We start from the raw sequence: 27,274 nt of genomic DNA, 5'->3' as shown, positions 1-27,274 counted from the left end.
TTTATTTCATTATTTCAATATTTTTAAAATGGAAACTATAATCTTTATTAATTTCTCTAGTAATCTTACGTTTTATATATTATAATCTCTAATTAAATTATTATATTATATTTTTTATATTTATTTCAATATTTTTAAAATGGAAACTATAATCTTTATTAATTTCTCTAGTAATCTTACGTTTTATATATTATAATCTCCATTTTTTTAATTAAATTCTTTGAATGAGTTCTTTATTTAACTCAATCGTAAGATTGAATCCTGCTTCATAATAAATATATATATAGATATATTGATTATATCTATTTATCTATTGACTATATCTATGTGTCTATTTTGCATACTATGCACTAAGCTGATATCGATTTTGTTAATAGGGTAGCGAAGTCCTTCGCGCGAATGAAGACGTATCGAGAACGATGTAACGCAACTGCGTAAGGCAAAACAAGATCATAATCCAATTACCATCACTGGTAAAAAAAATTCTTCATATTTTGTGTATAATTGGAAATTATAATAGTTGTAAGCAAAATAACACATAGTAAAGTAAAAAAATATACTACAGAATATAAAGGAAAGAAACCATAACGAAAAAATATTTCAGATATAGTTAGTATAATTGAATAATTAAAGAAAGAATTGAGTTAAATAAACATAAAAGAGTCAATATACATTATGTTATTATAAATTAAGTAATTAAAATGTAACGAAGCAATTAAGGATACACAAATACAAGCTATCGTCACGCAATACGAACGTCTCTTTCGGGATCGATAAACGTACCGTTCTTTGAATTGATATTTATAAATTAAATATAAATTGAGTAGTAAATGTAAATTTTTCGCATATATCAGTTTGCAAATATTTGAGACGACATTCAAGCTTTTTGCTTTGAATAGCGCGTTCAAATGTCATTAATAAAATTTGTATTGCGTTTAAATGCTACGTAAAAAAGCTACAATTTAATCTAGTATAGTTTGTGTGTGTGCGGATAAAATTATATGTAATTAAAAAATAAAATTATATATAAATTTATATATAAATTTAATATATAATTTCCACATAAATAATAATAATAATATAAAATTTATCAAGCGAAAGATTATCATGTACACAAATTTCTTGACATTCTTAAAATCTATATGAAATGAAATCGTTAATAATGGCATTAAAGCAAATGGGTCAGATATTTGCGGCGCGAATCAAATTATCAGATGATGATCTGACGTTGCGATTACAGTCGCGTATTTGCTCATGTCATGTTTCGCAATCGGCAAGCAACGATCAAATTTTTTTCATCGGCGAACGATGTCAACACAAAAAGCGAAGCGCGAGTTTCGCAATTTTGCCTCGACGACGAAAAACTGCATTCCGATCATTTTCGAGAATCGGATCGCGCGAGAGTGATATCAACGATTAACAACGATAGAAAATTTCCCCTCGCGCACAATTATATCAGATAATTAATTTAATCAGTTCGATTGCGTTGCACACACACACTCACAGGAATATCAGTCGCGAGAAGGGAAGCTGGATCGCGGGAATGAATTACAATCGACGACGAGCAAGAACTGTCGAGCGAGAAATTAATTAATTGAGATTAGTTGAGAGTCTTTCGGTGCGCGTGATGGTACGTACCTGGTCGATTTAATGTCTCATCCGCGTGATACCCTCCGATAAATCCAGACTAATGTGCGGTTTTCTTTAATTAATTTTTTTTATTTTTTACTATGTCACAATATCGTTGACGACGGTTCTCCCGATATGGAATCCCGTCCTGTTCTTTTTCGACCAGGACCGACCGCCAATGGCGACGGCTTTTATATAGGGCGAGAGGGCGTAGGATCGATAGAAACGCGCATGGTACTTTGACAGCTATCGGCAGCAACAAGTAAAGGGGGCACAGACGGGGTGTGCCGTGTGCGGTATGAAGAGAAAAAATACGTCGACAGGAAAATTTTTTACGCTCTTTCGCTTCGCGAGCTTATTCAAACGAAATTTCCATGGCAGCAAGCGAATTAAATAAGTCTTTGGAAAACTTTATTTCTCAACTTAATCTCGACGAACGAAACGGTATCAAATATTCCGCTCGTACTTCTTTATTATCTTATCTCGGCGTAGGCGTATTAACTATCGATTTTGCTAGTTTGGAAAGCTTTACACGTAGAAATTTTCAAAATACAGTTTGCAATCAGTGATCATGCATTTGCTTTGCGAGAAATGTTTAGAGAAGCGAGGACTTCAGCAAAATATTTTGACGTTGAGTCTATCTCGGAAAATAGAAGGACATCAAAATTATAAAATCAATTGGCAATTGGAAATAAAAGAATCGATTTAAATGTAAATGTGGTCGTAAATCTATGACTTATCTATGACCACATTTGTATATCTATACACGAAAACAATATACATATTTATTTACGTAAATTAATATGTATATCGAAGGAAGAAATTAACATAGAAAACATTTTAACATTGCTCACTCTTTTCAATAGTTAATTATAAATAAAAAGATTGTAAAAAAGGTAATAAAAGATGTAACATTACTAAAAATAGGTTGGAGTTCAAAGTCGCAGATTACTCGATTACGAGGAAGAGACTTTGTCTTTTTTTTGTTTTTTCAGAACGTGCTTTTTAGATATCGATTCTGCATATTTGCAGATTTTAAATATGTACATTTACGTATTTAAATACGTACAACGATTTTAAATATGTGTATTTAGAACTTTTCTGCATGCGATATATATATATATATACATATACGTTCTTAACCGAGAGATAAGTATTCGCAAAAGCAAAATCTTATCGCATGAGATATCTATCTCAAGAGTAAAAACCCGACAATAATGGAAATATTTTGCTCACTGCGGAATTAATTGGAATGAAGGAAGAGCTTAAATCTAATGAATTAATTTATTCTACGTGCGAAGAATGAGAATTCCATTCAAAAGACGCATAAAAGATCAATGCAATGCGCATACTTTTTATTCGTGTAAATAATATGCAAATTATTTACATTTGTGAAGTACACACATTTTATTTATAATTACGAGATACGATTATACACATATAAAAATTATCAGTGGTTTATGAATATGTAACGATTAATACGTAGTTATAAGAATATTGTAGTTATATGAATATGCAATTATGTTAATACGCGCATTAAAGTATGTACAGAATGTCAGGTATGGACAGAAGATCCAATAGATCGATACAACCGACGAGAAAATGATTCTAAAAAATCGAAACAAATACAAAAAGCAAAAACTATCTTTTTAAAAAATATATTTCACTTTTATATTTAAGATTATTTTTCGTCAAAATTACACAACCATTTATCTTATACTTGTTATTAGTTCTTTATTTTCGCAAAAAATAATTCATTTTTTCGTCGGTTCTACCACAATTTATACTGAACACGCTGTATACGTGAATGCACATTTATATTTGTTTTTCAAATGAAAAATTATCTATTTTCTTGTAGAGGCAATGGAAATGTCTACATTCTTAGATATTAACAAATGTTTCTATAATTATACGCAAATAATTACTCGCAAATCAAGACTAAAATGAAAAGAGATAATGTTGCACAGATGTCGCAAGAAAATATTCTTAGAAAGAAAGTGAACTACAATTAATTAATTGCAAAATTATAAAATTAAACAATCATAGAAAGATGAGATTACAAATAATTGACTAAAAAAATAAGATATATAAAAATAAACGCGAAGACACATGTATATCTCGGTATCATACATATGGAAAAGGAGGAACAATCATTTTTCTGCGCGCTCGTCATTGCGATTTTTGGCCCTCGATTCGCGTCGGGTCAGCACTTTTGTTACGGACAAACGTACTATTATCGATATCTACGTGAGATATCGCTTATCCGTGTCAAAGATAAATACTTGATTTATCAGGGACGATAACAAGGTAGACGAAGAATTAAATCGCGAATCTAACAGTATTGGCTCGACGGTTAGCGTGAATTCGCATCGCCGGAATCGAATATAATTTAAATAAATCTCGGAAGTAAGAGGGAGATAACGATCGCGAATCTCGTCCTTCTTTCTGTTGGTCGACTGATTTTATTACGCGATCATGCGATACACGGAAGCGGAACCGATGATGGAGCAGAGTTACGCGCAACAGCTCAACGAGATGTCGACGAGCAGCGAACAATCACCGGCGACCGGTATCAGACAATGAGCGCGATATCGCGTTCTTATCACACAGGCACACAGACGTTATTCTTTTAGAAAACATATATTGTAAACGTTGCACTTCTTTTTTCCGGATCCCTTAGCGATGTCGAGCACGGGGACGCAGACGATAGAGATGCAGGAGAACGTTCCGATCGTTTATGCCAACAGCAACGTCATCACGATGCAACCGACAGGTGAATATATATATCTTCGCTGATAGTGAGATAACATCAAGTTATTAATGGCTAGTGATGTCAATCAAATATTTGTTCTTCTCTTTTCCTATGTATAAGTAGATAAAAGAATTACAGAAATTATTGTCTTATTTTACATTATTAGATGTTTCCATCGCAATCGATATTCGAACATATGTGTGTGTAAATGAAAATTCTTAATCTAAATTAAATTTATATTGTTATCATAATGGACGAAAGGAGCATCATTAATTTCAGCGTACGCTGAAACAATCGGTGTTTTTCTTTGATAAATACATTGCTCAAGAATTGATAAAGATATAGGAAGAATAATAGTTTAATTGAATTTCTTCTATATCGTAATCATGAGCTTTCGATGGATTAACGAGAGTCTCGTTACGTAAGGCGACGGAATCGATTTCTCGATTAATGGGAAATGCCCGCGTACTTAATAAAATTCCGAGCGGTCTTTTTATTTTATTCGCGCGCGTATCGTCACATCGCTCTTGCAGAAGGCGAACTTCGATTTCCGCGAAGGCCTATTCCCATCATCACCACTGACTGGATCTCGACACCCAGGGCACAATTTAATGCGACCTCCGGCACACAATTCTTGGCCGGCGTCGAACAGTTGGAAATTCAGCAGGTTATTGATTTGAGTACTCGTACGTATTTAACGCATGTCACGTACATCTCCAGCCTAAAAGAGAGAGAAAAAATATATATATAAATGAATACAAACTATATGTAAGATAGAGTAATTGTATACATAAATATGTATTAATTCGAATAAGAATGTATATACACAATTTACGCGAAATACTCGGTAGTACTCGGCAGAATGGAGAGGGGCACTCAGTACAGGGTGAAAGTACCACGGGCGGAAACGCTGTTTCTTGCCATGGAGTCCAAGACGGAAACGGAATCGCGGATGTGCGGCTGGTATAAGGGTTTCGTGCTGAATGTTCTGGATCAATGCGGCGAGACCGCGTTCGTTATGCGAAAGGATCCCAGTTGGATGCACGTACCAGGATCGCGGCAGGCAAGTTAATGCGACAGGCGTCGTATTAATAAATACCATTCCTTTATGATTATTCGCGCTCGCGCCTTCAAATCGATTATTAATTGTCAATGTATCACATAACTCAGAAATCTTGTAAAAAAATATATACATATATATATACATATATATATATATGTATATATATTTTGTATATATATATGATGAAAACTCTATTAAAATACATAGAGATATCCATTTAAACTGAGACGAATGAAAAGAGCAGGATTGATCATCGGTTGTTGGCTATGAGCAGAAATGAAAGATAAAATACGGATTGATCTTGTGCGATGCAAACGAGTTTCTATCCTTCTGTTTGATCATCTCGTGAATTTGTGCAGAAAATCACAGTGGAAAGCGCGAATCTCATCGGTAGCGTGGAGGAGAACTTTAGTTTGATGGGACCGAATTTTACGGTGTATGACGCGTTCAAGGAACCCCTCTGCAACATATATGGCCCCAATATCTGCGGCTGTTGCATGTATAAAGAAGCGCAGTTTCAGGTGAATGAATCATCCGTGTAATGAATGTATAAAGGTCGCTTTAACAATAACAAACAATCATTATCATGTATCACAAAACCGCGATACGAATGCGAAAACACGATTGAAATCGCGTGTACATTTGCTTCAGTATTTTTTTATTTATCACGCATTATCTTTCGTTTATCGGAAATATGATATTAATATTTACATGCAAAAAATATATCTATATAAATTTATATGTTTTTATTATAAGAATATTATATTAATATTTTTGTTTTACTTATATCTATTTATATGTGTATTTGTGCGTTTTTTTCCGTTGTAGATAATATCGTTAGATGGATCGCGCCAAGTCGCATCGCTGATACATCAATGGGACCACTTGTCGGTCGATTATATTCTATTGCTCACATTTCCAGTAGATACCGACGTGAAATTAAAAAGCCTGCTCCTTGGCGCATCATTCTTAATAGTAAGTCGATCGATTTTCTATTACACCGCGATAATCGCTTTCTGATTTTTCTCTTCAATTACATAAATAAATATGATTATATAAAAAATTATTTAGATATAAATATCGCAATTATATTGATTATTGTGATCGCCACACCACGTCTTATCTTCTTTCGTCTTGTTCCAGGAATACTTATATTTTCAACGAATAAGAAACGCATCCAGGAGATAAATCCCACAAAAAGGCCGAACATCTTAAAGATATCTCAAGGACGATAAGATATTTTTAAGTTGTTTTTTAAACGTCTTTTAGAGACGTAATATCTGGGATGATTTTAGTACAAAACAATATGCATTTCAAAGTTTTCGTCGCGTATCATGTTTTTTTTCTATATTAATGCAAGTACACATCTTCAGAGAAAAAAAATATAATTTTTATATATCCATCTTAACAGAGAAATTATCTTATAGAAACATTATATAAATAGTAAACGCGCATTGATCGGAGACTACCTAATTATTCAATGTTATAATTAGTTACATTGCACACATAATATATGTAATAAATACTCATCGCGACTATGTATACGAATGCAATGTTTACAAAAGATAAACGAAATAGGAATTAACAATAAGGAAATTTCGATCTTTAAAGTAAAATTTCGAATTCTTCCCTGAAAACAGCATCTGAACAGCATAATCTCTCTCTAAAACACATATCCCCTTTAGACATATTTAAATTTGTGTTATATTCATGTTCTTGTATGCACACAGAATAAAACTTGTATATTATTAGAAAAGGGGAAGAGTTTATAGAGAATATTATATATTTGTATATAATAAAATATATAATAATTTCACAAGGAACCCACGGGCTGGGAAATGAAGTTCGGGATGAGGCTTCGTGTGGTAATATCTTGTGCGATGCAAACGAGTTTCTATCCTTCTGTTTGATCATCTCGTGAATTTGTGCAGAAAATCACAGTGGAAAGCGCAAATCTCATCGGTAGCGTGGAGGAGAACTTTAGTTTGATGGGACCGAATTTTACGGTGTATGACGCGTTCAAGGAACCCCTCTGCAACATATATGGCCCCAATATCTGCGGCTGTTGCATGTATAAAGAAGCGCAGTTTCAGGTGAATGAATCATCCGTGTAATGAATGTATAAAGGTCGCGTTAACAATAACAAACAATCATTATCATGTATCATAAAACCGCGATACGAATGCGAAAACACGATTGAAATTGCGTGTACATTTGCTTCAGTATTTTTTTATTTATCACGCATTATCTTTCGTTTATCGGAAATATGATATTAATATTTACATGCAAAAAATATATCTATATAAATTTATATGTTTTTATTATAAGAATACCCCTTTAGACATATTTAAATTTGTGTTATATTCATGTTCTTGTATGCACACAGAATAAAACTTGTATATTATTAGAAAAGGGGAAGAGTTTATAGAGAATATTATATATTTGTATATAATAAAATATATAATAATTTCACAAGGAACCCACGGGCTGGGAAATGAAGTTCGGGATGAGGCTTCGTGTGGTAATAGTAGTGCCCGAAACTCATACCATGCTCAAGTCATAGGACCCCATAGGCGGCCAGTTCCAAGAAAAAGCGCCTCAAACTTTGTGTAGCAATTTATATACCTAAAAGTTTTCTCCATTGCCAAGCGGTCCGGTGGCCGAAGCGGTAGCAGGCCGGCGTAGGAAGTCAGAGATTCCGTGTTCGAACCTCTGCTCGTGAACTTTTTTTTTTCATAAATTTTTTTTATGCATTTTATTTTCAAATTTGTTTAATATTATAATAATAATCATGCAAATATTTATTATATTTAAAGCATATTTAAAGCAACATATTAAAAGAGAAACAAATTTTTCCTGTTTTAAATAATTTCGTAATAAAGTCACTCTTGGAAAATGCTTATTAACAATTTTTTGCTCAAATGGCTGAGAAATAAGCTGCGACATAAGCACCTTATTTTTTATTAGTTTTTTTATTAGTTTTATTAGTTTTAAATGTTACGACGTCGCACGTGATGATACAATTCGAAAAATTATATCATCATGTTTGCTTTAAGAGGGAGATCAACCTTCCATGTTCTAATTTATATCATATATTAAAATAAGAAAAAAAGGAAAGAACTTGGATCGGAGCAACGGAGAAAAAACTTAAGCGAATAAAAAATCGATCGATCGAAATTTGGACTCCGAGATATCATTCTTCCTTATATAAGGTGCCGTCTATAAGTTTCGCAAGTCTATGGCTTTAGTCAGCACATGTTTGGAATTCATTGGTGCTGGATGTAGCTGGTGGTGGTGCTCGATCCTCCCACATTAATCTCGTCGTGGCCTGTCGCGAAGTCGTCACGCGCATCGCGTCACCCACCGTGTGCGTGTCTCCTCTACCTATCTACAGTGAACTGGTTTTTCATGAATTGAGAAAAGTGAATGAAGATATATATATTAGAGAAGAAGAATACATATACAGGTAAATTTACAGGGAAAGAAAGCAAATATAAAAGATAGAATTTCGTGTCGACTACAGGAAGGACAAATAACATTTACGCATTTGTATGTCGTTGCATGTGAGATTTTTAATATAAATCAATGAGATAGCATTCTTCTTTCAAGATAGTGTCATTTGCTCGATTTGACATGTGACTTATTGTTAGGGTAAGGATAGGTAGTTCTGGATCATACTGGATCATCATAATAGAATAAAAATTAATTCCTTTGAATTTCCAAGAAAAAGATGTCAAATATATGACAAAATATTTAATCAGTATAATCAATCTTACATTAAAGTCGTAAAGAATACTTTATAGACGATTTTGTCCGGTTTGATTATTGTTTTATATTCTTTTACTTTTGCTTAAATAAAATATTTTGTGAAAGGTTCGCAATTACCCTAACAGCATATGTAGGTTCTGAGAATGTTCGGAGGATATCGCAAAAGTATATTGCGTACATTCTCAAAACATTTGATATACGTACTACGATATACTGAGTACATACTGAGAAAGTTCCTATGTCCCACTTATTATAGTTCGTAGAATATTCTGTGAATATCTTTCAGTATATTTTTAATATATCTTTAGTATATCTATAGAATATGTTACTCAGTATGTTATTGGTATATCTGTAGAACGTCGCCCAGTATATTAAATTTTTAGTTAACATGGATGTGTGGATAATATGTGGATATCCACTAGATATCCCAGCTGGTTATACGGGAGATATAGATATTTTTGATATCTAATAGATATCTATTGATTATCCATAGTAGATATGGACATTATATGGATATGTCGATATCCAGTAGATATCGATTAAATATGTAGCTCTGTGTGGGAAGATATATTATAAGTATATTCTGAGAATATACGAGAAATAATATACTGTAAGATATATTATAAGTATATTCTGGGAATATTCGAGAAATAATATATTACAATAAATGTTATAGGGATGTTTTCAGTATATTATATATAGTACGTATATTCACAGTATCAGTATAGAATATTCGAATGATATCATGTGCTGTTAGGGTAAACCCGAATATTAGTTATGGATCATTTTTTAAAGTGTTTATCGTTTTTTAGAAGCATTATTACATCCAGAAGATAATAGAAATAATTTGCGCTATAACATATTGCAATGTAAATAATATAATTATATGTAATGATCCATATCTAGTCTCAGCATCTAGTTGTATGTGCAAATCGAATATATAAATTCAGTATTATTTTAATACATTTATTATTTAAAAACGGAATAATTTATGGAACTAATAAAAGAAAAAGAAAAATAAAAGCGTATATTTTTTTTTAACAAATATGAATAATGCAAGATGTTCGTAAGAGACGTTTTAGATAAAATGTGACACTTGAATATTTCTATGGCACTGAAAATATTTATTTTAATGCTAGAAGTTAAAAAAATATTGTTCAATTTAATTTTCTATACATTTTAAATAACGTGTATGCCACAACAATGCGCTTGTTTCGCGGTTGTCATAATAATAGAGAGTATATGACCGCGAATACACAACTTACGTTAGCATAAAATTATTTTCTTTTCATCAAATTTAATATATATATTCTTATATATTCTTTATACTGTAAAAATCTTAAGATTATAATTTTTATATTACATTTTTAGTTTTCATTTTCGCGCGGAAAATTGGAAATGTGTAATTATAAATTTCGTTTAGCAATTTTATTTTTTGTTCAGGCAGGTAATCTTGACATGTATCATATGCCAGAAGTCAGAAGTCTTCTGGATTTGACTTATGTGCAAATATTCACCATAATTTATTACGATAGTATTTATTGCATAGAAAAATAGAAAGAATTAAATTTATAAAAGGAAAAAAAAGAAATATTACAAGATAATAAAATCCAAAACTAATAATTTTCTCTCAAAGATTATTAATCCCAGGACTTTTTAATAAATAATAAAAATCTCGATATTGATTGAGATGCACGTTGAAAAAATACGCAGCATTACTTAAATTAAAAGGAAAACAAAATTGCATTTTAAAATCTATATCTATATATAATAGTAACTTCAGTTTGTTTGTTCGCAGAGATAATTTTTCAAATCGCGATAATATGGCTTTTCTCGCAACTGTTGGTCTGCTAACTCTACTCTATTACCTCGCCTATCTCATTTTTCCCTCCATTTTGGATTGCGATCTATTGCTCGCTTTTAAGGAGATATTCGGCAAGCCCGTAGGTAAGTGCATTTATTCTTATACGGGTTTAAAAAGTGGCGAGAAACTTTTTTCTTCGAGTGCCGTAAATCAGATGAAATATATAAAGAACGCTCGTTTATATACGTGATCTATATAATTGGCGACAACAGAAAATTCGAAACATTTTTTTTTTTTCTCTTATATAATATTTTATATATAATTTATTAGATATATATTTTTAACAATTTTTTTATATAAAAATAAAATTCTGTCTCGTAAAATCTGTTATAACTTATGGATCGTCTAAAATAGAAGCTAAATGTATTGTATAAATGAATTTTTCTGTATCGATTTATTTCGTGTTGTTTCATATTTCACAGTTTCGTTGAAAGGCAAAGTCGTATGGATAACAGGTGCGTCCAGCGGTATCGGAGAGCAATTAGCCTACGTGCTGGCCAAAGCGGGCTGTAAATTAATCTTGTCCGCTCGGAGGATCGACGAGTTAGAAAAAGTGAAGAGGAAGTGTCTAGAAGGTAGACTGATTGACATTTTAACAAATCCACGATATTTCTTCATATAGTTTGAGATATTAAATCGCGTTATTGAGATATGCTGAGATTTTTATAAACGTTTCATTTCTTTTCAGAAAACGAACACTTGAGCGACGACGATGTGGAAGTGTACCCTTTGGACCTGCTCAATTTTGACTTGCACGAGAAAGCGTTCCTACACGTGATCGAGAAATTCGGCAAAGTATTTACGATTTTATGTTGATACACGCAAGTCGAAAAAGAACCTTACTGCAATATGCATCTGTATATTTCAGTTGGACATACTCGTTAATAATGCCGGTCGCAGTCAAAGGGCACAATGGGAGAATATTGAGATGACAGTCGACAAAGAGATGTTCGAGTTGAACGTATTTTCCATCGTATCCTTGAGTAGATTAGCGGTTAAGCATTTTCTACAGACAGGCGAGGGTCAAATCGTTATTAACTCGAGCGTCGCGGGATTTTTACCGGTAGCTAGGTCGGGGACCTATTGTGGCGCTAAACATGCGTTGCACGTAAATACTTTTAAACCATATACGATAATTTTATTGACCGAATGCAATAATTAATAACTTTGCGAAATCTTTTTGAAGTAGGCAGTAACATTAAATTATTCGCAGGGTTATTTTAAATCGTTGTTGCTGGACCACCATGATAAAGATATCGACGTGACGATCGTTTGTCCGGGTCCGGTGCAGACTAATTTTCTAGCCGAGAGTTTCACAGAGAAATCTGGCGAGGTATATGTCACATGAAACATTTATACAGATTTATACAGAGTGTACCCTCACAACTTTACTCATGTTTCTCTGAAAGTATTTTAATGAAACAATTCGACTCTTTCGAATTTCGTTGAACATTCTGTGTGTTAATTAATTACAATGTACACACACATTTAAACAATTTGCTGTAATCTATTATTTGTTTAGAAATACGGTATAAACACGGAAGTGGCCAAAAACAAAATTAGCGCGGAACGTTGCGCAACTTTAATGGGTGTAGCGATTGCGAATAAGCTGGACGAAGTGTGGATCGCCAAACCGATCACGTTACGATTGATTTATATATTTTATTGTTTCCCGAATTTTGGAAAATGGTATATATCTCTTTCACTTAATTCTTTTACTGCATGTAATTAAATTGATAATTGAAAAAATTCATTCGGTTTTTTTCTCACAACTTTTAAATCTTGTTCTTAGACTATCCAACATTCGCTAAACAAAACTTGACTTAAAATTTTATTGATAATTTTATGTGCCGTGTAATGTAAAGCATTTGAAGAAGCAGAATATGCAAATATACAGAATACATAGCATATAATTATAAACAAAATTCTACTGCAATTATAGATGATTTAAAGTGAGTTTACAGTAACAAAACTAGAAAAAGAAGAATAAAACCGAATGAATCTTTCGATCGGCTTTAATATAATTGCATTATTAAATTTTGTATTTTTACAAAGGTTGGTGAAGACCTTGGGCACAAGATATCTAATGAAATTACGGGATGCTAAGGTTCCCAGTAAGAACTAATCTTGTTACCATCATTACAATAGTCTAATGATAATTGGTGATTATTTTTATACTGTGTGTTTTGACAAAGTTTTTTTTTTACATGTGATATGAAATTATATATATATTAATATTATAAGGCTATAATAATTATATTAATATTAATAACAATAATTTTCTATATATGTATATATGTGATTTTATTAAATGCCTATTTCTTATGATACTACGTTATTCACAATAATATTCTTATTTTCAGGAAAGAAATGTATTTCGATCTGTTTTGTACATATGTAACATTATATTTGTTTAATATCGCAAATTAATTGCTAGATTTATGTCGAGTCTTTAAAATTCGTCATTGTTTCTCGAGCTTTCTTACCTCTTAGGATAGCTTCCTTGAATAATGAACAATAGAGTTCTATGGCGCATGGAGAATCGTCGTTTCCAGGAATGGGGTATGTTATAAGATTCGGATTGCAATTCGTGTCGACTACACCGACGCTGGGTATGGACATTTTCGCTGAATGTCTAACCGCTGGATGTTCAGCCAGGACAGTGTCAAGGGTACTGAGAAAGATACACAAATCAGGCAATCGCGTCATGGCGTTAAACTGATTCTTCGAATTAGGAAACAGTCCCAACCGCCAGTATCTCGTATGCGAAAACTCCTTGCACTCTATGGCGGTTTTGTCCACTATATATGTAGTCTGGGGATTTCGCGAAATGAACAGGATTATACCGCCTCTAAAGGCAACATGAGCGATAAAGTTTAATGCTTGTCTGAGTAATTCAGCAGTTTGATCTAAATCGATTATTAAGTGTCCTAGTCTAGAACCAAATATGAACGTCTCCATGTGTTCGTTCAATGAGGTATCCTTGTGGCCGTAGTGTACCCTCGCATCGTACAGGTCCTTCACAGTGAACAGTTTATGAACTTCAAAGAAGTCTGGATGTGTTAAAGGATCTAATGTAGAGGCAACTGAGGTTTCTGAAACATTGAACAGTTTTATGTATATAAAATAGGGCAGTATTAGGTTATAGAGATATTCTTTCATAAAAATGATTTATATGACATATAAAGATATATATATGTTTCTAACTCTTAGGAGCAATATGAGCAGAAAAATACAATACTATAGCAAAAATATTCCTACAAACCGGCTTCTTCCACATTCGATTGAGACTGAGTCGATAATTGGCATCGGCGAAGGTAGGAATTACAGGTGACAGATCGTAAACATTGCCAATCTCTCGAAACTGTAAGCAAAAAGATATTGGTGAATATGTACTTTAATTAATGATATTTCGCATTATATTCACGCAAAATAAAACAATTACGATTGAAAAATATCCGCCTCGCAAATAAGGACATTTTACTGAAATTATGGGTGCTTATTCCTTAATTTTATTTAATGAAATTTTTCCGGGAAGAGGAAAGAAAGAGAGTTTATAACAAGAAGCGACAGATTTGCAGAGGTTATCTTTTTGTGCGTGTGGTTATGAGGTTATGTGGTTTAATTTAAAGCAAAGATAATAAAATACAAAGAGGGAAATATTCCACATTTAACTAAATTGCCTAGTGAAATAATTTATAATTGCATCGCGAGGGGCGCTGTCATCAATAGTGACTAGAGTCCCTAGAAGATATCTTCTAGAGACTCTATAGTGACAAATCGCAAAAATATGCTTCTGGCGGGCTAAACGTTAAAACAGAAAGAAAATTATAATAGATGAAAAATCGTAAAAAATAGATAAGAGAAAATCGTTATTTTCGATATTTTAAGTAAATTTTAATTTATAAACTAGTTTTATTTGATATAATAAAAATTAATTATTTCATATATTTGTGAATGCATATTATAATGAAGTTCAATGAACATTCAACAATTAAAAAAGAACTATTTCCTTTGTTATTAAAAAAATATTATAAATAAGAATAAGAGTTTAAAATTGTGTAATATCAAAAATAATCATATGTAATAATATTAAATTTTTAAACTCGCATTTTTTGGCAAATAAACTTTAAACGTTATACAGCCAGGCGTTGTTTTATTTCCATTGCATATATGCTTATCTGTGTGTCGTATGGAATATATATTATGTATAATATGATAAATAATTTATATATACGCGAATAGACAATATAATGCATTTGACAACATTATTTTTATTCAAGATTTCTGACACATATTGTACATATATATTGAAGGAAATATAAATGGATATGCTTTTAAATAATAAGAAAGAGCTGAATTTTTTGCAAAAAGCCCATCGAAAAATGGTTGCTGAAGACATGGTTTCGCAAGCTTCTAGTGACTCCACTTTTATGAAACGCATTATAACTGGTGATGAGACATGGGTTTATGAGTACGACATGCAAACAAGTCAACAATCATCGGAATGGCGCTTCGAAAACGAGCCAAAACCCAAAAAACCACGTCAAAGTCGCTCAAAAATCAAAGTCATGCTCACTGTTTTCTTTGATAATCGTGGTGTTGTTCATTCGGAATTCCTTCCGGATGGACAAACGGTCAATAAAGAATATTATTTGAGTGTCATGAAGCGCTTGCGTGAAAATATTTGTCGTAAACGACTACATTTGTGGAAAGACAATTCTTGGATTTTGCACCACGATAATGCACCGTCGCACACATCGATCTTGGTACGCGAATTTTTGACCAAAAACTCAACGAATGTCATCGATCAAGCACCGTGTTCACCAGATATGGCCCCGTGCGACTTTTTCTTATTTCCTAAACTGAAATTACCACTTCGGGGAAGGCATTTTGAGTCGATAGAAGCCATAAAAAAGAATTCGCAGAAGGAGCTGAAGGCAATACCTTCTTCAGCGTTTGAAAAGTGTTTTGAAGATTGGGTTAAGCGTTGACATATGTGTATTGTCTCGGATGGGGGCTATTTTGAAGGCGACAAAATAAATTTTGAGGATTGAATAAGTAGATTGTATTTTATTTAAAAATTCCGGATACTTTTTTTACAGAATGTATAATATACTATATTATATAAGAATTAATTATAAAATTAAAATATGTAAATTTTTATGTTTTAATAATATTTACCTTATTCTTGTAATCATATTTTTTAATTTACAATGCTTCGTTAATAAATGATGCTATTTTGCCATTTTCCATCATGGTAATATGAGTACCTTCCACGTAATGAATTTCCACTGCATTTTCGGTAATCTAAAAATATTTTTTTTTATAAAAATAATCTTAAAATGATAAAATGTTACGCTCTAATTAAATTTACCTTATGTAGACCATAATCCTCTTCAGTAAAAGTGACAGGTGTAAGTGTGGGTTTTAATAGTATTATAGATGATTTAAGGCGTGGCAATGATGTTATATTATAATTTTGTATAGCAATTATATGATCGTAAAACGTTGAACATAAAAGTTTCTGATTTTCAATAGTTAATACATTGATCTCTTTCGAAAAGTAAGCAGTAAGAAATTCTAATTTCTCTTCCCATGAATTGCACTTCTTCAACTCTACTACAAGCTGTAAAAAATAATATTACATTATGCACATTTAATAACAAAATGATAATCTGCATTTTAAACTGAGATAATAATCTGATATAAAATATAGTTTATTTTATCATTTTAACGCATATTCTAACAAATTATTTTATATATTTTTTCCTCCGATTAACTACATGTATAAACACAGTTAAATATAAATTACTTTTCTAATAAAAAGTCATAATGTGTTTTTAATAATTGACTAACCATATCATTGTTAAAGTTAAGATGAAATTTTATTATATGAAGTAAGATGCTATTTTGTAACTCTTGTTCTGAAGTATAATAAAAATATTTCTCTATCAAGAATTTCATTTGATCAGGAGCTCCATCGATAAGTATTAAACGTCCAGAGAAATTCTTAGCTTCTAATAATCTTGCTAATTCGATGGCAATTAAAGATCCAAATGAATAACCCACAATTAGAAATTCTTTTTGATTTTTCATTTTCTGCAATACATACTAGAAAAAAAAACATACTGTTTAATGAAATGTAAAAAAAGCGCGAATGCATGCACGTGTGTATGTATAATCAAATATTATTGTTTAAATACATAGCATTTTTAATAAATCTTTCAAATAGATTATTTTATAACTTCGTACAGGCAGAAGATATGCTGCTGATTTCATTATTGAATGAGTAACACCCGGCATATTAAGTACACCATGTTGCAAACACATCGCCGAAGGTTTAATTTCCGATTCTATCAATTTATATACGCTTGCAGAACCCTCAATTCCTGGTATAAGAAATATTTTATTTTCAGCAACTTCCCTCTTTGTAGCGACTTCTATATAAATAGCTGGATTCAAGTCTGAATCCTTAAGTTTCCGAGTCAATATTTTAAAACCATCCAAATCATTCGTATCAGCTTCAGTAGCATCGTACATGTTTTCTTCTTTCAGTGTATTTGTCATTTCTCTAAGTTGAGCAAAATTGAGATTTCGGATATCTTGTGCTGTCAATAAAATATCAAATTCTCTCTCCAACACTTGTTTAATTTCCACTGCCATCATTGAATCCATGCCTAGTTCAGCCAGTGATATGTTTGGCGCCACTATGTTTGGATTTTTCAATCCTATTTTAAAAATTAGAGAAAGAATTAAATATTTCGATGTGATTTTAACCGAAGATTTACCTAATCTTGAAATCGCAATATAACAATTACTAAAGTTTACATTTTTTGCACTGTTTCCAATGCACTCGGTTTTTTTTTTCAATTTAATGTGCTTCTAATAACATTGTCAAATAAAAATTTATTTCTTATAAATGTTTTATCACAAATCTTTTACAACATAATAGTTGTTTATAAACTCACCCATAATGTTTGCAATCGCTTCAAGTGGATTTGTTGCTTGGCCAGAATCTTTTCTTTTCTCAGCAACAACCATGCTGCTTACGATTGACCGATCTTGTAGCAAAAATACTTCTAATGTGTCCAAGCAAGAGGATATTCTTTGTTGCAATGTACCTCCAATAACAAGTTCTTTGTCATCTTCTTGCATATCTGCGACAAGCCCAACTTCACCAATCGCGCCCCACTGTATAGCCAAACCATGTAAACCTTCTTCCATTCTTCTTTCACAAATTCTTTCCATTACAGAATTTGCCATTCCGTAATTTGTTTGGCCTGCGTTACCTCTTCCGCACGAAACGGAAGAAAAAACGACAAAATGTCGAAGTTGAGGGCAAATTGTTCTCGATAATTCGTCCATCTTTTTCGTCGTCCATGCCTTTGACACGAAGGATTCTTCGAATGTTTGTGAAGACTGATTCTTAAATATATCATCTTTCAACACAACTGCAAGATTGAATATAGCATCCACAGGACCTTGTTCTTCGGCAAATTTCAATATAGATTTACAGTCTTCGTATTTCGAAGTATCAGCAGCTGTAATGATTTGTATATTTACACCGTAAGATTGCCATAACGTTACTCTTGATCGCTGATACCCGTTTTTTATTCCAGTTCGCGACGTCACTACCAGATTTTTTGCACCACGTAGAATCAACCAATCAATTAATTCTAGGCCAAAACCACCTAGACCACCTAAAACTATGTAACATTTGTGTTCCAGGCAGAAGTACTGGGGATGTGCAAATATAGGCTCATCCAAGAGTTCATCTTCTTTATGAATTTTTATCATTATCTACAAATAATATTAATTTAATACGATATTATATTCTGATATATATATAGTATATATCATAAACAGAAAACGAGGACAGTTTTTATTTATATGTAATATTAAAGATAACACAAAGAGAACAAAAACTGTGTGCATTTTTTTGAGCATTTAGTATTTCAATTCTAGTATTTCAACTATCTCTATTGTACGTATACTAAAAAATGATCATACCTTGCCAATATGTTTTCCAGCAGCCATATATCTAAACGCAGTTTCTATTTCATCCTTTTGAAAGATTTTTCTGCATAACGGTTTGATAGCTTTTTTCTTTAAACCTTCTATTATTTTATTCCATAATATTTCCTTAGCCTCTGGTTTTGCACAAAATACTTTATCCAATATTACACCGTGGAAACTAATGCCTTTTGAGAATGCAGATATTTTTAAAGGATTATTGGAAATCATATCAAACTTTCCAATTTCGAGGAAACAACCACCTTTTGCTAAGCAACGGATGGATGCTTGCAGTTTTTCTTCAGCTAAAGAATTCAATACGATATCTACTCCGCGACCTTCCGTCTTCTGGATAATCATTTGTTCAAAAGTCGTGTCTCGAGAGTTTCCGATATGATCCTCGGGAATAGAGGGAAATGTTTCTCTTATAAAGTGTCGTTTCTCGATACTTCCAACCGTTGTAAACACTTCGCAACCTTGGTTAAGCGCAAGGTAAATTGCTGCTTGACCAACGCCTCCCGTACCAGAATGAATTAACACTTTGTCGCCTTTCTTCATGTTACCTCTCATATACAAAGCGTAATAGCAAGTGCTATATACGCAAGGAACCGTCGCGGCGTCTTCCATCGTCCACTCGTCAGGTATGATCCAACTGAGATATTTGTCAGCTACGCAAACATTTGCAAATGCGCTAAAAATAGTGATTTAAAAAAAAAATATATAATGTATATTATTTATTATACTAAAGTTACATTTTAAAAAGCTTTCTTATTTTGGATGATATTCTGTATATAGAAAAGTAGAAAGAAGCAAAATATAACAATTCTTTCATCTTTTTTTTTATTTTATCAAAAGCTTCTTTAATTTAAATATAAAAATATTATTTTAAACAGTTTATTTACTAAAAATATATTAATTGAGACTCTGTGTGCATATCATCTTACCCATTTAAACACATTCCCATTATTCTTTGTCCATTTTTATTAAAACCAACAAATTCCATTCCGATTAAAGAACTAGAACTATTATTTCGTTTGAAAGATTCGACGGAAGTCAAAATAAGTCTACCGCTAGCTGTCATAATATCTCTAAAATTGATAGACGCATAAACTATTCTTATCAGATTTTCTTCATCATTATTGACCAAAGATATCCTGCTTTGCACCCAACAAAGAGTGCTGAGATCACCTGGCACCTAAAATAAATAAATATAACGGATTGTTTTAATGCTATTAAAGTTACAGTAAATCATTACTTAATTTATAAATAAAATTATTACAAAGCATTACTGCAATTTTTCTTAAATACTGCATCTTCTTAACGTACCATTTGAGAAACGTAAGCACTCTCTACGAATTTTGGTTCTATTAATGGTAATGGAAAATGCCTATAAGATCCCCAAATACTACCGGAACGTATAATATTGATGGGTAAATCCAGCTGTAGTTGCCTCATGTACAATGATTCTCGCAATGAAAAAGTAGGCGCATCTTTATCTTGAATAAATACACCTCTAATCATTTCACCGCCCGGTTCTTTTCGCAAACAATTGACAAGACCGATTAGTCCGCATTCGAAGTCTCCTTCTACGACGACTATAATCCTTGTATTTGTAATTTCATTTTCTACATTCATGAATGATTTAAGCTTGTCTATCCATGAGAATTCATAATTATTTACATGCACAACCTGTTGATTCTTCTTAATATCGTGTATTTTTCTTAATAATATAATTGTCTTATCGTTGGTGCGTTTCTCCAAAATTACTTTTAACCCATACTTATCCAAACATGAATAGTCATAGGTAGCATCCAACTCTTCAAAAGTTAGAAGAAATCCCTTCGGCATTATGACAGACAATAATTGTTCATACAATTCGTTTCTATTTTTTGTTAAAATTCCGAAACCAATAATCATCAAACAATTTTCATTTTTTGCCAGTTTATCAAATTCTGTTATAGAAACATTGTCAGGCAAAGCGATATCTTTGAACTGCTCGTGTGTTGCGACCAGTTTTATATCAGATTGAATTTGCGGTAAATCATTTAAAATTGTATTCACAAATAAACAATTTAATTTCTCCGCCATCACTTGATCGCAATCCTCGACCAATTCGATGATTTTTACGTTTATTCTATTATAACACTCAAGTGCAACGTGCACTGACATTCTTATTGCATCTTGCAAAGACATCACATTTAGATCTCGATGAGCAACAAACTTGTACTCTTCAAAGACGGGGTTGGCTACATTTTGTCGGCGAGATATAGCTGTAGCTATAATACCATATATTTCTATTCCTCCAGATATCAAAATATCTAAATGCTTATAATTTTGTACAAGGACTTCTGCAACATAAAAAACACAACAGTATATCAAATATATATGTATAGCATATTAAATATATTTTTCAAAAAATAATATTTTTTAAATATCGTGCCCACTTATAATACTGTAAACTTACGTTTTTCTCCATTTGAAAGTTTTTCAATGTGTTCTATATGAGATTTTGGATCGATTACCACTTTACGAATTCTTGTTGGTACAAAGAGACTTCTGGAATCCTGTCCCAAAATCATCATCTGTAACATACTGTCCATAAATGTTACCCAGTTGTCAGTCCAGGCAATATGACCATTCTTTCCCGTGATTGACGCGCTTTTTAGTCCACGAAATTCGCCGGTATATTGATAACCACGAAGTTTCAATTTTTTATAGATATCTTTTATATTCATTTCCTCTTTGTCATTGTCATTTCGATCAATAAATGTAGTATCTATTTTCTCGTCTTCAATATTAACTGGAATTCGTACTGTTCCAGTAACGACAGAATATCCTCCTTCGATTATTTCAAATTTGCTACTTCCTATAAGAATGTTGATATCGATTTCTTATACATACAGTTTTAAAAAAGAAATTTTATGCTATGTTTTTTTTATAATGAAATTCTGAAGAGTAAATGATATAATTGGCTTTTAATCGTTAATAACAAACTGCTAATAGTTTGTTTATTTGATACAAATTTTTCTGAATTTTTTTTCTCAACTGAATTTTTTCTCTTATTCACATTTTATGTAAAAATTTTTAATTTTTTTATATATCTAGTTTACAAAATTAATTTAATTACACAAGTTACCTTTTTGAATCATAAGAGTTACATTGACTGGACTTTCTTGTGACAAAATCGTAGAGCGTAGAAAATTGACATCTTCAAATATAATTGGTATATCGAGATGATTTTGCTTTTTTAACCAGCCGATCATCTGCCATATAAATAAAAGATACCCTGTAGCCGGTAATAAAATTTTTCCATTAACGACATGCCCGCTCATATATATAAATTCTTCCTCTAATAAATTTATAGTAATGGTTAATTCTCCAATGTCAAGTTTTCTTTGTCCAATATAACGATACGTATACCAGTCTTTGGAATGATCCCATCTGCAAAGCATGTCATTAATTCAACAATATATAGAACATTAAATTGTGCTTGTTTATTGTTTTAAATGATTAAAAGTAATGCAATTTAATTTTCTACTTTTTGAGATTCTATTATCTTGTGCTCTTTTATAGAAAAAAAAAATTTATGCTATATCAAACAGAATTTACCTTACGAGGTGAGAAATCATCGGTGTACCACGACTTACAGGAAACTTAACTTCCGGATATAAGTTTGCGATCTGCGGTTGTAATCCTGCATTATAAAGTTTTCCAATTCCATGTAAAAATATTTCAATATTCGATTTGTGAGAAAATTTATATAACGCGACATTTGTCACTGTTGTCTCTAAGGAATCATTAAGAATGCATTGTAGAATATCGTGCGGCGCTATCTCAATCGTCACTGCGTTGTTTGGAATAAAACGCGTAGTTTCTGAGAATAAAACCGGGGCTAGCAGATGGTTTGTATAATATTTTGCTAGACATGACTTTGCGCTGAACCATTCATAATTTTCATTCGACACATTTAACCATTTTGAGCTAGAAGACGCTTTCAATGGCAATATTTGATTCAAGTATTCCAAAAGTTTAACTCTTGCAGGCTCAACGTATCGACTATGAAAAGGTATATGTCCACAGGAAATTTCTTTTACAGAAATATTGTCGTTCTAAAATAAAAATAAACCTTATCATTTATTTAATTCAACATAATTATAAGCATGATAAATGTTATTTATACTATTTAAGCGTTTTCAAACCTGTAGCTTAGCAAGGAATGCTCTTACAGAGTTTGTTGGTCCACTCACAATAAAATTATGTGAATTATTGTAACAAGCTACATCAATATCCGATGGACACATATTCTTTATAGTTTTAAAATTGTGATTAATTTCTGCCATTAAGCCATCTATTATTTTTGACTTAAGAAATGCCAAGCCGGCATAATATGCCAACGTAATCGTTTCTTCGGCCGTCAAGCATCCATCGGCGTATCCACATATCAACTCACCAATAGAATGACCCATTATAATATCAGGAATAATACCAATACTTGTTAGAAGATCAACTATTCCGATCTGCAAAATACATATAATTTTTTATATTTTCCAACTTTCTATTTTTTGTGAATAATATAATATAAAATATTACAAATAGCTTTTTATATATACATTTAAATATATATGTAACAGGCTTCTCTTAATTTAAGTTTTTTACAAGAAGATTTAGCTTTGTATGAAAAATAATCCTGTAACACATATATAAACGATATATTTTATTTGTACATATATATTTATACCTGTAATCCAATAAGGCCTACAAATAAGTTGACTACGTTGTCAAGAATATGTTTATCTTCATTTATTAGAATATCTGTGATAAATATACCGTGAGGTCTTAAAACAGTATCGCATTTCTGGATTGCTCTAGTGAATGCTGGAAATTTCATTAGAGCTCGACCTATCAATATTTCAGAAAAATATTATTACATTATTGCATAATATGTTATTGATACGTTATTTAAAATAATGTAATATTTTTATATAATTGATTTAAACATACATAAATAAAATTTCTAAAAATTGTTTATCTTTATTTTGCACGTGCTTCCTATAGTGTATCATTATTATATTTTAGTTTAATTTATATCAAAAAATAGTTTTTACATCTAGTAAATGAAATTTAAAGAATTATTTATTAAAAATTTGCAAACTAAAATTTTAACATATATATAAGAATATCAATATATGTATATAATTTAAAAATTGTTAAACACTAATTGCAAACAAACATGTATCTTAACGATTCATCAAGTCAATCTTGACAATTGTTAAATATTATATTGTAATATAATATTTGATTTACTTGCCCATGTTAAGACATTGAGATCCAATTCCAGAAAATATAAAGCAAATCGGTCTCTTCATACTTAGGTTGTGTCTCATTTTAATTATTGCGTTATCGGATACATTAGATCCGGCAATTATGTATCCTCTGTAGGGATGATTTTTTATATTGTCGCTATGAATGCGATGTAGCAGAGAGATATATTCTACATCTATCGACCGACTCTGTATCTATAAAGATATCGTTTTTTATTGCAAGTATATACAACAATTATCTTATAATATATTATTTGTGAAATAAATTGTAATGTGTACTTACGTCATCTAATATAATTTTAACTGCTTCCTCCGTACGTCCAGATATAGCTACAAGCCTTGGTAAATTATCTTCTACTCCATTATTGACTTTAATTTTTGGATTTGATTTCAGTAATACATGGCAATTAGCACCGCCAAATCCGAAGGAATTAATACCGATATAACCACCTTTCCATTCTGTTGGTTCTGTGATTATTTTTACTCTTCCTTCAATGATAGCGGTCAAATCTTTTCGCGGATGTTTAAAATGTATAGTAGGCGCAATTTTACCAGTTTCCATCGCTATTAAAACCTTTATGAGATAAATATATTTCTTATAATGATACCTTGCAAATTCTATAATTATAATAAATAATCAAAATTACCATTTAAATAAAAAAAATATTTGCCTAAGTTTATATGTAGCATTAGATTATATAGTTCTATTAACTCTATTTTGTTATAAACTTACCTTTGCAATTTGGCAATGACCACTAACGGCTTCAGGGTGTCCAATATTCGACTTTACTGAACCCAATAACAGAGGAAGCTGTCTTTTAGCGCATAAAGCTTCATCGATGGCTCGAAGTTCCACAGGATCGCCGGCTAGAGTACCAGTTGCATGAGCTTCCATGTAAGATAGTTGAAGAGGCGAGATATCACATTCTTTGTAAAATTCTTCCAATAACATTTTTTGTTTGTCAAATGATGGAAAGGTAATTCCTTCTTCTTTAAAACCATCGCAGTTGGTTTTACTATAGACAAAGGTTGCATAAATTCTCTTTGCATCTTTTGCTTTTTGTAGATACACTACTACAGCTGCATCACTACGCATGTAACCAGCGCCTTCTTCATCGTAAGGTTTACAGTAGCCATCAATAGACAAAACTCCTAAAACAATGTCAATAGTTCATTTGTTTCAATCAATATAAAGGATATAACTTTGTTTATAATATTTTGTAATATTATATATCAATATAATATTTTTACCATTTAAGAATGCAACAACTTTGAACGCAATAATATTATTTTTCACATACCTAGACGAAAAAATTGATGAGTTACAAAAGGATGAATGCACAAATTGATACTAGCAACAATAGCCGCTTCGCAAATGCCAGATCGAATCATCCTGTAAGCTTCCATCATAGCAAAATGACTTGAGCTGCATGCAGTGTCAATGTTATACGATGGTCCAGTAACGCCGAGCCAATAAGAAATTCTGCTTGCTATCATGCTCTTAGAGCATCCAATAATGGGTAATCCAGCAATCTATTAGCAATTACGATATAATTTTCATATGAAAAATGTTTTCTCCATATTCAATAATATCTTTTTATATATATATTAATATACTTATATACTTTTAAGAGCGCGTAATATACTTATATACAATACTTATATACTTTTAATACTTAAATTATTGAATAACCAACGTGAACCACATACGTGATGTTTTTCGTATATTAAATCTAAATATGTATCACAAGCACTTATTGCTGTGATAACGCTAGTATTTGTTCCTTGTAATTCTGCGGGATTTACACCCGCATCAATAATTGCTTCATAGGTATGCTCAAGTAACATTCTGGATGCAGGATCAATCACATTAGCTTCTTCGGCCGATATGTTAAAGAATTCTGCGTCAAATTTTTGTATATTGTTCATTTTTCCTATTCGAGGAGGCATTTCATAGATATCTGTTAGAATTAAAAATAATATGGATAAAAATAATAATATAATAAGTAATATTGTTATATTATTATGTCATAGATAATAATTATACTAGAATATTCCTAAAGATATATTTTATATATAATTTTATTTATTTATTTATGATTATATGTGGATTTTTCCGAGATAATTCTGAGAAAAAATATTATTACAGTTAGTCCAACGTTGATGATCGCTCGAACCAAGATCCATTTTATTGAAAATATTGTCCTGATATTCTTTTATATTGTCAGAATTAGGAAATCGTCCGGTAATACCAGAGATAACTATTTCTTCTTCAGCATCTACTCTGACATATGGATTGAATCGCTTGTTATTATCCATCTTCTATAAATTTTAGTAAATCTAAAAAGGGATATCAGAACTTTATTTCAGAATTACATATATGTGAGAGAGAGCAAAAAAAACAAGAAAAATATATACTCACCAATTTTGTTCAATTTTTAAAACTTTTGTATGGAACTAACAGCAGCGATGATTCTAAAACTCTATCAAAAACTTTATAAAACTGACTAACACGATGACAATTTATATCATACAGCAGAACACGCCCTATTTTTTGTTAAATCAGATCGCTTGTGTGACAACCACGCTATATATAACGGCCATAATCCTAACAAGCCTCACCGAAAAAAATATATTGTGTAATCAGTACAATTATACATTTGATTAAAACCAGCTTAATACATATCGTGTCAAAGTTCAGCGAATACATAATCAAAAAGTAAAAATGTATGAATTATAAAATAGACATAATAATGCGATTATTACGATGCATCTATTTGCGTTTTTACAAAGCACATTTAAATATGAGATGTATTAAAAATATGCAGTTGTAAAGCATTAAAAAATGTACTTTACATATA

The 27,274-nt window shown here is 31.5% G+C and overlaps 6 protein-coding genes across 8 annotated transcripts in view; 3 read left to right on the top strand and 3 right to left on the bottom strand.

The window, feature by feature from the left end:
• Positions 1–470, top strand: part of LOC115241223 — a 28,190-nt gene extending 27,720 nt beyond the window's left edge. Inside the window, exon 4 of the mRNA XM_029816889.1 lies at positions 378–470. Within this exon, the coding sequence (XP_029672749.1) occupies positions 378–425 (48 nt within the window). The 3' untranslated portion in view covers positions 426–470. The remainder of the gene's footprint in view (positions 1–377) is intronic.
• The window catches only part of LOC115241177, a 27,337-nt gene extending 25,350 nt beyond the window's left edge, over positions 1–1,987 (bottom strand). Inside the window, exon 1 of the mRNA XM_029816807.1 lies at positions 1,639–1,987. The gene's annotated coding sequence lies outside the window, so the exon portion shown is untranslated. The remainder of the gene's footprint in view (positions 1–1,638) is intronic.
• Positions 1,988–2,553: 566 nt separating this feature from the next.
• LOC115241197 (phospholipid scramblase 1-like) lies at positions 2,554–7,585 on the top strand. Of its 2 annotated transcripts, XM_029816853.1 has the most exons (7): positions 3,333–4,198; positions 4,310–4,402; positions 4,915–5,067; positions 5,233–5,444; positions 5,804–5,965; positions 6,273–6,419; positions 6,588–7,198. In XM_029816853.1, the coding sequence occupies exons 1-7, from the start codon at positions 4,105–4,107 to the stop codon at positions 6,630–6,632; spliced, it is 906 nt and encodes a 301-aa protein (XP_029672713.1). In that variant the 5' UTR covers positions 3,333–4,104; the 3' UTR covers positions 6,633–7,198. The 2 variants fall into 2 exon arrangements, with proteins under 2 accessions (XP_029672719.1, XP_029672713.1); XM_029816859.1 differs by lacking the exons at positions 5,804–5,965; positions 6,273–6,419; positions 6,588–7,198 and adding an exon at positions 7,376–7,585 and having other exon boundaries at positions 2,554–4,198.
• A 1,096-nt stretch (positions 7,586–8,681) lies between these two features.
• Positions 8,682–13,268, top strand: LOC115242704 (dehydrogenase/reductase SDR family member 7). Of its 2 annotated transcripts, none has more exons than XM_029819221.1 (8): positions 8,682–8,866; positions 11,011–11,159; positions 11,499–11,651; positions 11,765–11,871; positions 11,945–12,184; positions 12,290–12,409; positions 12,599–12,765; positions 13,132–13,268. In XM_029819221.1, the coding sequence occupies exons 2-8, from the start codon at positions 11,036–11,038 to the stop codon at positions 13,199–13,201; spliced, it is 981 nt and encodes a 326-aa protein (XP_029675081.1). In that variant the 5' UTR covers positions 8,682–8,866; positions 11,011–11,035; the 3' UTR covers positions 13,202–13,268. The 2 variants fall into 2 exon arrangements, with proteins under 2 accessions (XP_029675081.1, XP_029675072.1); XM_029819212.1 differs by having other exon boundaries at positions 8,683–8,910.
• Positions 13,269–13,354: 86 nt separating this feature from the next.
• On the bottom strand, positions 13,355–14,711 carry LOC115242719 (28S ribosomal protein S2, mitochondrial). The gene is made up of 3 exons (XM_029819231.1): positions 14,522–14,711; positions 14,342–14,440; positions 13,355–14,171 (listed from the first exon to the last, which is right to left on the bottom strand). Exons 1-3 carry the CDS (start codon positions 14,553–14,555, stop codon positions 13,516–13,518), a joined length of 789 nt encoding a protein of 262 aa, XP_029675091.1. The 5' UTR covers positions 14,556–14,711; the 3' UTR covers positions 13,355–13,515.
• Positions 14,712–16,175: 1,464 nt separating this feature from the next.
• LOC115242725 (fatty acid synthase-like) lies at positions 16,176–26,948 on the bottom strand. The gene is made up of 20 exons (XM_029819243.1): positions 26,836–26,948; positions 26,561–26,753; positions 26,124–26,374; positions 25,715–25,946; positions 25,147–25,565; positions 24,697–24,987; positions 24,401–24,608; positions 23,831–23,991; positions 23,292–23,609; positions 22,702–23,201; positions 22,229–22,533; positions 21,557–21,958; positions 20,419–21,440; positions 20,037–20,287; positions 19,090–19,783; positions 18,048–18,879; positions 17,332–17,807; positions 16,936–17,190; positions 16,454–16,705; positions 16,176–16,386 (listed from the first exon to the last, which is right to left on the bottom strand). Exons 2-20 carry the CDS (start codon positions 26,730–26,732, stop codon positions 16,288–16,290), a joined length of 7,140 nt encoding a protein of 2,379 aa, XP_029675103.1. The 5' UTR covers positions 26,733–26,753; positions 26,836–26,948; the 3' UTR covers positions 16,176–16,287.
• Positions 26,949–27,274: the final 326 nt, after the last annotated feature.

This window comes from Formica exsecta, unplaced genomic scaffold, assembly GCF_003651465.1.
Source record: "Formica exsecta isolate Colony F162 unplaced genomic scaffold, ASM365146v1 scaffold120, whole genome shotgun sequence".
In the NCBI taxonomy this organism is placed as follows: domain Eukaryota; kingdom Metazoa; phylum Arthropoda; class Insecta; order Hymenoptera; family Formicidae; genus Formica; species Formica exsecta.
This window is presented reverse-complemented; position numbering and strand designations above follow the sequence as displayed.